Source organism: Ovis canadensis, chromosome 22 (assembly GCF_042477335.2).
Source record: "Ovis canadensis isolate MfBH-ARS-UI-01 breed Bighorn chromosome 22, ARS-UI_OviCan_v2, whole genome shotgun sequence".
Lineage (NCBI taxonomy): Eukaryota > Metazoa > Chordata > Mammalia > Artiodactyla > Bovidae > Ovis > Ovis canadensis.
The window spans coordinates 29,484,959-29,497,379 of record NC_091266.1 but is presented as its reverse complement, the minus strand read 5'-3'; the positions used below and the strand labels follow the sequence as shown (position 1 = coordinate 29,497,379).

The following is a 12,421-nucleotide window of genomic DNA, read 5'->3' as shown; positions in this document are numbered from 1 at the left end:
CATTACATCACTGATTGGTATAGTAATTGAGGTCTTAACTTCTGGGTGACAGTTTCTTCATCAGGAAAACAGAGGAACAATAGCATCCACCTCAGAGGATCTTTGTGAGAATTAAATGATATAAGATATGTGAAGGTGTCCTATAATATTTATTGCATAGTAAGCGCTCAGCATATGTTCATTCATTCATTCAATCATTGGGCACTTACTATGGATCATTCATTCAATCATTGGGCATTTACTATGGAGCACCTATTGTGTGTCAGGCTGGAGATCAATAGCAGTAGACAAAACACAAAAATTCCTATGCTTGTGGTAATACCATCTCAATGAGAAACAAATAAAGTGACAAATAAATAAGTTAAAATATTATACCCATTTGTAATAAGGGACATAGAGAACAGTAAATCGTGAGAGGGGAATAGGGAAGAGGGAGTTGTGATTTTAAATAGAAGGCCAGGGAAGGCCAAGCCTGAGGGAGGTGAGAGAACCAGCCAGGAGACAATCTGAGCAAGGAGAGTTCCAGATGGAGCAAAGTGCAAAAGCAAAGAGATTTGTGTGACTGGAAGGGGAGAATGCAGTCCACAATCCCTTTTCCAAAATGCTGGAACCCAAACACCTCCAAAGATTCTAGTCTTACTTATTCCCTGACCTCCTTCCCTTCCAAATCTATGAACATAATGCTCTCTCCCCCTAGACCAGCCCTCCATTTACTTTTTTTTTAATTCATTGATTTTTAATTGAAGGATAATTGCTTTACAACATTGTATTGGCTTCTGCCATACATCAACATGAATCAGCCATTAGATATACGGATGTCCCCTCCCTGGTGACCCTCCCTCCCACCTCCCACCCCATCCCACCCTTCTAGGTTGTCACAGAGCTCTGGTTTGAGGTCCCTGAGTCATATGGCAAATTCCTACGGGCTATCTATTAAGATGGATGAGCCTAGAGCCTAGTGTACAGAGTGAAGTAAGTGAGAAAAACAAATATCGTATATTAAGCATATACAGGGAATCTGGAAAGATGGTACTGATGAATCTATTTGCCTGCAGCAATGGAGATGAAGAGATAGAACAGACTTATGGACCCAGGTGGGGGAAGGAGAGAGTGCGACAAATGGAGAGAGTAGCGTGAAAGCATATTCACTACCTCCATTTACTTTTCTCTGCGTTAGAACCTCTAGAAGCCTCTGCCAGGGCATCCTGTGCCTACACCTTCTTGCACCATCTCCTGGGCAGCTCCACTGCCCACCCAACCTTCCCTAGTGCACAAATGCCTGACCCCTGAGGACACAAGTATTATCATTTTTTGATTATTATCATCACTATTATGAATTTTCCTGGCTTAAAAAAAAATTAGCTGAATTAAAACATCTGTCCTTGGAGGGATGAGGGCAGTGTATTAGGACTCTGGCAACGTTGCCATAAAACTCAGGATTTCCACCTGAAAGCTCATCTTTTCTGTATTGGAAAAGAATCTTAGCCCTGACTGTGAGGTCTGAAGAATTGAGACTGATAATTTCCTGTTAATGGGGAAATAAACTGAATGAGGAAGGGTAATCTTGAGATGGAGGAAGAGGGAATAAATAAAAAGAGGTGGAGGTGGAGAGATGAGAAGGGATAGAGGACACAAACTGTAAAAGTGAACTGTAAACAAGTTTAATGGAGACAAACTGAACAGGCATTTCTCGGTTCTACAAGTATCTACGAACGGTGGCTGCGGGACGGGGGCGAGGATGGGGATACCCTTAATCCTTTCTGGTCCTAGTGTTGTGGAGTGCTGAGATTTTTTTAATTTTTAAGATTGTGAATGATACCAAACTCTTCCAAATTAGAAAAAAAAATAATTAAAAAAAAACTTTTTTAAGTGAGAAATGATCTTACTAGCTGTCATCTGAAAATCGCTTGAAATTGGCAGTGACTTTTTTTAGAAGTAGCCACACACACACGAGAAAGCGTTCGGACGCTTCGAAAACCTCTTAGCTATCGCCGGATGCGCCAAAGTCAAGATCCTTCGCAGACAGGAAATGCCTTTGCCAGCCCCAAGGTCTCCTCCCTGCGGCCCTCTCTATTGTCTGGAGAGATTTGTGTACATCCGATTGAAGAGGTTTCCCGCCTGCAACTGCGAATCAAAGAGCTGCCTCAAAAGAAGAGACTCAGTGGGGGCTTTCTAGCTTTTCTGGCGGACACCTGACGCCCACTGTGTGCCAGGTACTGATGCCTCCGCTCAGGTGAGCCGCTCACCTCCCCGAGGAACTGAGGCTGCAAATTCAGCCCAAGGCCCCCAGCCAGCAAGGGAGGTGGAGGGGATTCGACTGCCTTACTTCCATTCCTGCTCTTATCCGCTTGGGTAAGATTCCTGAGAAGGGATCCCTACAGCTACATCTGGAGGGGTAGACTACATCGGCTCTGTAGAGTTTAGATGTCAGATATTTTGGTAGGTGCGAGGAATTTCCAAAGTGTTTCTCATTTGGATTCAACAACAGTATCAAGAAAAACGTATCAAGGGATAAAAATCAGGTTAGAGAGATTCCAGCTGGAATTTCATGAAACCCAAAGAGATGAAAAGTAAACGTTAGTACAATATCTGGTTGTTTTTACTAAAGATACTGAACTCCTAACTAATTAGAAGCATCCTGAGTGATTGTGTGGTTTTCCAAATTATGTGTCATGTTGTCAGAATTCACATAAATATCACCTCCAGTCACAGATTTAGAGGATCATTGATCATTAGATTAAAAAAAAAATCAAAAGTGTCAGTTTTTGAGTTCCTGCTGCCTTCTACAAGGTAGTATAACTGGAATGAGAATTTTGGTAAGTGTGTTCTGTCCCCAGCTAAATGCATTTCCCCCAAGACTAGATACATTTTCTTAAATCTCTGCCCTGCCCCCATTAACTAAAATGAATATTCACAGCAATGAAACCACACCAAAAAAAAAAAGGTTGCCAGAAGTGTTGAAAGAGAATAGGTACTTTCACTATCAGAGATGGTTTCCTCTTTTCCCACAAGATGTCTTATCAGCTTTCACCCTGAGAAAACCATAAAAAGTAAGAAAAAGAAACCTTATGCAACAGTTCTCTAAATAAAATACTACACAGCAAGCTAGTCATCCCTAAAAGTGATGTTGTTTAAAGAGTCAAAGTACATCATCCAACAAAATCAATATCCTATTAAGTTAGGAAGGGTTCTGAATATCAAAGACTGACAAGCTGAATAACTTAAAGTATAAGTACATGACCCAGGGGATTAATCACACACTGTCATGATGAAATTAGGGCAATTCTTCCAATCATTAACGTTTTGCTTACAAAATGTGCTTTTCTGTTTGTCTTTCTGCTAAATGATAACCGTTTTCAAGTTGAATCTCCTGATAAAAAGAGTTAAAAACAAGACAGGAGTTGTGCTGTAAAGGTCATACATGCTGCTTCAACATGAAATAGCCAAAAGACAAACAAATGAAAAATGCCTGGATTGTAGGAAGAATTTGTAAATATTCACTGGCAATCTGCAGTGGGACACTTTAGAAAATAGTTAATGCCAACCTGTGTCCTGAGAATACTGTACTTCCTTCACGTAACACACTCTGGACTGTTAAAGACATACTCAGATTCAGAACAGGAGCAACCTTCAGAGAACTGGGAATAGCTTTAAACTGGAAAACGGCCTGGTGTCAGGGATTGTCTACTTTAAAATGAGCTTCACTTCTCAAAGTTTTTCTAGTGTCAATCAATACATAAGCCTTTATTTCTCAGCTTGATAGTCACGATAGTTATTCTCAAGAATAAATATTAACCAGAGGTTATCTCCAGGAGTGAAACACACACACACACACACAGATTTCAGGACTGCTCTAATTCAATATTAGGCCCACAAGCCTCTTGTTCTCCCCAAACTCTGATACAGTCAGTCCTCTTTTCAGATGAGACTATGACCTTTGAAACTTTGATGAAACCTGTCAGGCAGGGTCAGGGAGCCTGGAACCTGACTGCTGAGGAGAAAGGAGACCCTCTGGCTGGATGTCTACTCTGGACTCCAACACTGAGAACTGAGTTGGGAATTGGGAGGGTGAGGAAGGGCTGGTAGAGGTCAGGTAGGTCAACTAGACCATCTTCATTCAACAGATGAAGAAACTGAGGCCAAGAACTAAATCTCTCACCGAAATCCTTAAGCTTCCACGCCAGTGCACACCTGTCTGCTTCAGAACCCAGGACAAATTTTCTCAGAAATTAAAATTCACAGGTAATTCCAAGGGCCTTCCTGCAATCTCAGGAGGCAAGAAGGTGTAACATCCCTAAATGCACTGACTTTTTCACTCTCTTCACCTGAGTGCTCATGTCTGGGGGGCCACAGCCCTGGTCAAGCCAGGCCAGGGGCAGAGTCACTCCTTCACAGGACCTCAGGCCAGAGGCATCCAAGTCCGTAAAAACTAGAGACCTCCAAGGAGCATCAGGCTAGAGGAAGAGATTTCTGGCCTCTCCCCTCAGATCTCCGCTCATCATTTTCCTGGAATGTCAGGAACCTGGTGGCTCAGTTAGGCGAGCAGCTGAACTGGCAATACCTGGGCCAGTCAGAAACCTCTGCCCACCCTTCTTCTCAGCCCCATACCCACCCTCAGCTCAGCCCTTCCTTCCTCCCCAGCTCACAATACCTCTTCTTCAGCCCTGCTCCCTTCTCCACCATCGAAATGCCCATCTTCCCTTTCCCTGCTCCTCAAAGCTGCCAGCCTCCTGCTCCCTCAAGGGTGAGGGGAGGAGAAAGGGCGAGGCGGGGATCACGGGTTTCACCTGCTTCTTCCACACAAGAAGTGCCTTAGAACCCCTGACCAGCAGCTTGGACACACCTGGGTACTTGTTAGAGCGCAAATTCCCTGACCCATCCGAGACCTACTCAAATCAGAAAGTCTGGGGATGGGGTGGGCAACGAGCCCCAACAAGGTCCGCGGCAGATTCTGAAGCTCACTGAAGAGTGAGAACCGCTGTCTTGGCACACACTGCTTTTCCCCCATCCCGCCTACCGGCCAGGGGCCCCAGCCCTCTAAGCGGACCCCCAACCTGGACTCGGCCGCCAAGGGATGACGCATGTTGACTCAGGCAGGTCAAGGACGGCGCCCCGCCGGCCCCGCGAGCCAAGCCGGCCCGCGAGCCAAGGTGAATCGATGGCGCTGCGCTGCGGCGGCGGCGCAGCTCCTCTCCCCGCCGCCTGGCGCGTCCAGGGCTCGGGTCCGCAGCGGGCCTTCCCCGCTGCTCCAGACACACTCACACTCACACACACTCAGCCCCCAGCGAACCCAGATGTGGGAAAGGCCCACATCTACCTTCCAGGTGCTCGCCACCGGTCGCCGCCCTGAACCGCCTTCCCGAGACGCCAGAAGCCGAGAGACACACCGCCAGACGCTCCAGACGCCCCTGCACCCGACCCCGCCCCAGCCCCAGGGCCCAGCCAAGCACCCCAGGCGCTGTAAGATAAGGGGTAGGTTTGTTCAAATCCAAGAATGAGAGGTTCAACGAGGTCAGTCGTCCCACCAACGTATTTATTTTATAGACAAGTTACTCATTTAAAAAAAAAAAACACATTTTGGCCATTTTTTTTTACAGTGAACAATTATATATACACACATTATAAACACTGTTTAATATAAAACATATCTACAATCTACTTACATTTAATTAACCTGCTACTTCTAGTTCATCTGTGATTAAATTTGGTCACTGATGAGTCAGTTTCTCTGCTTGAACTGGACTGTACTATCCCCTTAACACCTTGGTCAAACAGGTACTAAGTGATAGCGCAAAAGAAGCATTTAAAGATTATCAACTGTGTATATCTTTTTGACAAAAAGATACATACATCCCCCAGATAAGAACTCAGAAACAGCTTTGGAGTTAAGGCAATACTATAAGAATGTAATGTAAGTAACATTTTCTTTAAAATATTCCAAGGCTGCCTGAGTTGTGGGTCCCCTTTCCAAGGCACACCTCTGGATCTGGGATGCTCCTTTGCTTTTCCATTCAGTAGGATGTAGAAACTGATTATAGAAAAGTCATTCAAGAAGCTCCTATTAAAATCTTTAAAGTTATAACTTAAAAATTTAACCAAAAAGTTCAAAATTACTTTTTATAAATAGAAAAAACAATTTTTTAAAAAAAAGGGGGTGAATTTAATCAGGGAAGAGTCCCTTTATCATACAATCTAAAATCGGTATATAAAACTATTTAAGTCAAAAATAAGGTTTCAATGTGAGTTTGTTATTTAGTCAGTGCACCAAATATTTTAGATTTCCAGAATACCAGAAAATTGATTCTCTCTCTCATACAGTTTTCAGGTTCATCCAAGGAGATTTCCTGTAGCAAATCCCAGTTTTCCAAACACACCAATGTCAGTGGTCATCATCCAGCATTAAAATAGCCTTTATCGCCCTCGATGTCCACTTCCTGATCAGAATCCTCTGAAATCTCTGATTCAAGGTCTTCCTGGGAGACAGGGGAGGGTGAACACTGAGAGCTATCCAAAGCACCTTTATTCTGTTCACTAGGCAAATCTTGCCTCTGGTCGCAAGAACTGTCCAAACTTTCCAGTTCTTCTTTTTTATTGTTTTGAGGGTTCTCCTAAAAGAAGAGGATGAAATGGAGATTGGTCAGATGACGAAATACGGAGAAATGAGAGATATAAATCAAATGTTTTTTCATCTTCCATCATCTTTATTAATTTTTAATTTATCAAGTGCTTTCAGGTATAATATTTTATTCAGAAAATACATATTTATGCTTCTTTCTCACTTGGAAGGTAAACTTCCTGTCATATCAGAGAACAATTATACTCTTCTTGCCAGATAAAAACAACTAACCACAAATATAACTAAATGTATTATGTCAAACGAATACTTAACTCCAGCCCAGACCTATGGTATCAAGGTTCTTAAAAGTTTAGGAAGAAAAAGAAATCAGATCACAACAGATACACACTATCTTTATTCTTCAAATATTTAAATTGACAAAAGTCTTTTAGACACTTAAAAAATATGAATGCTAAATAATGCATTAAGGATAAAGTTTCAAAATTACTAGACTGAATTGTTTTTTATGCATTTTCTGGACTAAGTTTACAAACATATACACACATAAATATATATAGCAAGTTACAATCATGGCTAAGAAAAATGCAGAATTGGAAGAATGTTGCCAATTGAAAAGGGAAATAACTATAATTTACTTAAAATCTGGAGGAAATTTCTTGAAAATATTCCCTTATTACACAGGAATGACTATTTTTAAAGTCCTTGATAAACTACCTTTGACCAAGAACTAAATAAGTTAATAAATTTTTAATCCTGTTTTTGTCTAAAATGCACATAAATACTATGGAAAACTATGATATACTGCTAAAGTTTTTTTTTTCCTAAAACAAGACTATAGAATAATAGATTTACCAAGCTTATAATTATGTGGTAAGTTACAAGGCTCAGATATTGAGAGGAAACTCGAAATTTTAAAAACTGTGTTAGAATAATGAAATTATGGGAATTTTATTTTGTTTTAAAGTGTTTTTTGTAACATTGTTTTTAATGAAAAAATTATGATTGCTAAATTTGAAAATGCAAACTGCTTTCAATTTCCCTATTCATTTCAAAAAAATTTTATTTATCATAAACTAATAAACTGGTAAGTGAAAACTTCCGCATTTGTCAGATAACTTAGAAAATATCAGATTAGAACATCAAAAACAAATCTTTAGCTCTAAGTCAACAGAGCTTCTTTAAAAACTGAATTAGCCTTTACTTTTTATCACATATTACGTAACAAGGTCACTGGAAGAAAGACTGTTAGCAAGTTTAAGCTACTTTTCAAACAGGCTTGGGTAGTCTCTTGCTGTTTTTATATTCATTTTAAGAGCTAGAATTAGAAGGAAAATAATTTTTAAACTCTTTGATATTTAATTCTTCTAAAAAACAGTGCAAACAAGACTTAAAGGTGTTTATTTCCTTATATTTACCCTTGAGCTCTGCCTGGTTTTATTATGGCTGTGTAAATAAAAGAAACAATTTTCTCCCAAAGATAACTGCTTAAGTCATTTACTGTCAATTACTTTATCTTTCCTGCGTTAATTAGATAAACAACATATGGGGTTTATAAAACAATTAGCTGGGAGTTTTACTAGCCAGTGTGTGAAAACCCAAGCATAATTGATATAGGAGCTGCATTAGGTGCTTTTAGCATTACTGCCGCCTGAACAACTCATCCTGAATTTCAGCAGGACTATTTGCCTTTTTAATCAAGGTGAAGAGGTTAAATAGTCCCTCAAATGACTTTTGCATACAACCTACAACAGGCCCCGCATTGAGATAACATGGTAAAAATATTTATTTCCATAGAAACAGAACCATTTCAATACCTGTTTTAGTCTTCTCCATTTAGCCCGTCGATTCTGAAACCAGGTTTTGACCTACAGAAAGACAGAAAGAAAACTTGCCACAAGTCCAGAATCCCGAGGGACCTGGGAAGTCGAGAAGTTCAGGAGTCAAACAGCTGCCGGTGGCCTCACTGTCTCCCTTCTGCCCCGAGACCCCGGCCCCAGGAGACTCCCTGGCCCGCGGCCCGCGAGGCCACTCACCTGCCTCTCGCTAAGCTGCAGCATCTTGGCCAGCCGCTTCCTCTCGGGCGGGGAGAGGTATTTCTGGGTCTCAAACTTCTTCTCCAGCTCGATGGTCTGGTCATTGGAGAACCTCACCTGGCCTCCTTTCCTTTTATGCAGAGGTCTCTGCAAGAAAGGGCTCCAGAGCAGGGGTTTGCCTGCAGGCCAGAGCGTCTTGGTTAGAAGCGGCCCTGAAGCAGCCCGGCCCACCCGTAGACCAGCCTGCACTGGGCGGGGGGGTGACAAATAAGGGGAAGGGAGGCTGCTGGGCACTCAATCAGACACATTCACATATACCCGTTGAGCCACGGACCCAACAGGCTCCCACTAATACACATCACACCCGGAGACACAGGAACATCCAAAGGCATACACCTACACTGCACATGCACGAAGGTCACATTCATATGCCCACAGACCCAAACAACCATCACACCCAGAGCCAGATACAATCATTTTGATCCCCCAAAGAACATCGACTATAGTGACTGAGCTTAAAAAATACCATAACCTCTTTAACCAGGCGCTCTTGGAATGTATACACAACTAACTTTATTAGCCTAGACCTGCAGAGGGGTCCTCTCCCTTGGTGAACCAAACTTTCCAAAGACCCGTGTGTGCTTTATGTTGGGGGGAGAGGGTCTGTCACACTAGCCAAAGCGTCGCTGACAGGGGCCGGCGAGCTGGCGACCAGGAATGCCCTCCGGCTCAGGCGACGGGTGTCAGTGGAGCTTCCAATCCCGGCCGGAGGGCGCAGGCCCCCCTCTGATTTCACACCCGGCCGGCGGGGGCGGCCAGTTAAAGCCGCCCCGTGGGCTATGGCAACATTTCCGTCAATGTGTTTCCTGTTGGTCTATCTCGAAAAACCCTTTGCTTCCTCCTGCTTAGTCCCGAGGAAACCCAGGGCGCGCTCTGTGAAAACGTTTGCCCCCAGGCTTGCCGGCCGGAGGGTCTCCCTCCGGCCCCAGCAGGCGAACAGAGCCACACCGGGCCTGCATCATCATACCTTCGAGGATGGAATTAAACACACAATAACTTAAAAAAAAAAAAACCACTAAAATATAATTCCCCCGAAAGTCTCTGAGCGATGAGAAAGGAAGGTGGAGAACTGAGCGAGGGGCCCACCCCATAATAATGCTAACACTAAAAAGTCAATTAATTAAAATGTCAGTTATCTCCAGGGTGCCTACAGAAGCTGCCAATAACAGACAGTAGACGTAAAAGCCTGGTGGGCCAAGGCAAGGAGTCGCGTTTTCTGTACCGGAGGCTTCAGAAGACCGGAGGCCCCAAGGGCCACCAGGCGCGGAGCACAGGTGGCTCATTTCTTAGGGCGCGCACTGAGGGGATAAGTCCCGCAAACTTCGTTAGGCCAACGTGTCAGCGCTGCCCTCCCTACTCCAAACACGGGTGGGTCAGTCAGTCCGTCTGTCCGTCGGTCTGCAGGTCTGCGCTAAACGCTTTGAAAGCGGGCAATGTTTTTTTTGAGAGATTTTGCTTACGTCAGGATTCAGACTGGTGCAAAACAGCCTCAAAAAAAAAAAAAAGGAAGCAACTGGTTATTTTAGCTGCCATAAAGTCACATCCCACACAGAGGAAATGAACAATATCAGAAAAACGGATCCCGGCTATCAGAAGTCGAGTGTTTCCTGAATTTGTCTGTATTGAGGATGTCGATAAAATAATCAGCAGCGTGCACTACTCCGGGGGAAGGGTCTGCTTCATGCAGCCAGGAAAACACTTAACAGCTTCTGAAACCAGATTTACTCCTATCGAGAACTCAAGATTTCCTGTATGAACGGAAAGGGTCAGGCTCTTTCACTGCACAAGCTTGTTGAACCAGGTCCAGCCCCGTAACCACCCGGGGCCCGACATCTATCCCTGCCCCTCAGGGGTAGGGGGAGCGGCCCGGGCACCTTGGCACTGCCTTCCCGGTCCCTCCAGCTAAGGGAGCCTCCCAAACCCCCGGAAGACAAGCGCCCCCAGGGCTCCTTCGGCCGCCGGCCCCCGCGGCAGCGCCGACGGTCTGGCTCTGGCCCGCGCGCCCCGACGCCTGCAAGGTGCAGGAAAACCAATCTGAGTCATGGTGCGGTCAGCCTGGGCTGCGCGCCGCCCGGGCCCGCGCCTCCGGTCCCCCGCGCACGCCCGGCAGCCGCTTTTCAATCGCTTTTGCCACAACTTTCTATTGCCTCCCCCTCCGCCCCCGCCGCCTCCAGGGCGCTGCCACCTGCCGGGTGGCGCCTTCCTCACCGCCGTCCCGGCTCGGCCCCGCCATGACCCCGGCCGCCTTACCCAGGGGGTCGTGGCGGAGCAGGGCGTGCGTGTAGTCGTTCACCGACCGCGGGAAGGGGTACAGAGGGCCCCCGAAGCCGCCAGGTCCGTAGGCGGCGGCCAGCGCGGCGGCGGAGTGGTGCGAGAAGGCGGGGTGGATCGGCGTGGGCTCGTACACCGGGGCCCGGTAGGAGGACACGAGGCTGGTGAAGGAGGAGTTGGGGGACGGCAGCGTGGGCGTGGGGGTGGGCGCGGCGGGCCCGCGACCCAGGATGTCCTCGATGTAGAACGGCGTCGGGTGCGCTGGCTGCAGCAGCGGCGTGGGCGCGTACAGCGGCACCCCCACGGCGCCCGCCGCCGTCGCCGGCCCGGGGTGCGGGTACTGCATGGCTGCGCCGCACTCCGGCCCCTCGGAGAGCTGCCGGCCCGCGCCGCGGCGCTACATTTATCCGCGCTCCGCGCTCCCGGCGATAGGCTCCGCCGGCCGCGGGGTGGGGCCGCGCTCTCTGGCCCCTTCCTGCCGCCAGGCCCTGCGGCCAATGGCGCGGAGCCCCGGGAGCCGCCTCCCGCCCCCACCCTTGGCCCGCCCCCGCCGGCCGAGCTCTCCGCCCCCGGGACGCGCTGGCTGGCTCGCCGCCTCTGAGCCCCCGGCGCCCCGGCGTCCAGCCGCCGCCGACGCTCGGGACTCCAAGCACCGTGTCCCGGGACGCCCTCGACGGAAGCCCAGTGCCGCGTCCGTCGAGCGAGGCGCGAGGCCAGCAGCTGCCTGCAAGGCGGAGTCAGGCGGCCCTAGCTTCGGCGGGGAAGCATCTCCGCCGAAACTCGAGGGCACTGGTCTAGGCACGGGCCCGCGGTGGCGGCAGCCGGCCCGAGCAAGGCGCTGCTGGACTCGGGCCCCGCAGGCGTGGACGCCACTGGTCGGGCCGCTCCTTCGCCGGCCTGAGAGCACCCTCCCTTGTCGGCGCGCTCCCTGGAGTAACGGGAGCACTGGCTGTGGCCCTGGGCTTTTCCGGAGTGCTCGTAGCGGGAGAGTGTCCTGGGTTCCTGGGGCAGCTCCAGGCAGAGAGAGCCACGGCCCTTGCCTGCGTCCCTGTGGGTAAGGACGATTAGACATCAGGTGCTCCGGACTCAGGCTTCTCTAGCCCATGTCATTCGGGGGTCCCAGGGACACTAGTAGACGTCCCTTCGGGCAGGAATCAAAGGAAGGTCGGGGTCCTGCGGCTCCCGGCAGGAGCTGTGCAGTCTTTTCTGACCCCATGCGGGCTGCTCCATGTCCCCGGTCCCCAGGTCCTGGGGGATAGCAGCTGCGCGCAGTCCCGCTTTCCCGGTTTGCACGTGTTTTCTATTGAAGCGGCGACGCTACCCGGTGTGGCCTCGGCTCTGTGCAGCTCCACTCGCCTGCGGGGCAAGGGGGCATTTTCTTGATTGACGCCCTCCCGCGGTCGTCACACCTCGCGGTGAGCGGTTTCTGCTAAGGTCCTCCGTCAGTCGTGGAATTAGAAGGGAAAAAAAAAAAAAACTT

At 47.7% G+C, this 12,421-nt stretch overlaps 1 protein-coding gene across 1 annotated transcript; it reads right to left on the bottom strand.

Annotated features, from left to right (window-relative positions):
• Positions 1-5,512: 5,512 nt before the first annotated feature.
• On the bottom strand, positions 5,513-11,876 carry HHEX (hematopoietically expressed homeobox). Its single transcript, XM_069567522.1, has 4 exons — positions 10,921-11,876; positions 8,611-8,789; positions 8,392-8,442; positions 5,513-6,608 (listed from the first exon to the last, which is right to left on the bottom strand). Exons 1-4 carry the CDS (start codon positions 11,285-11,287, stop codon positions 6,390-6,392), a joined length of 816 nt encoding a protein of 271 aa, XP_069423623.1. The 5' UTR covers positions 11,288-11,876; the 3' UTR covers positions 5,513-6,389.
• Between the last annotated feature and the right edge of the window lie 545 nt (positions 11,877-12,421).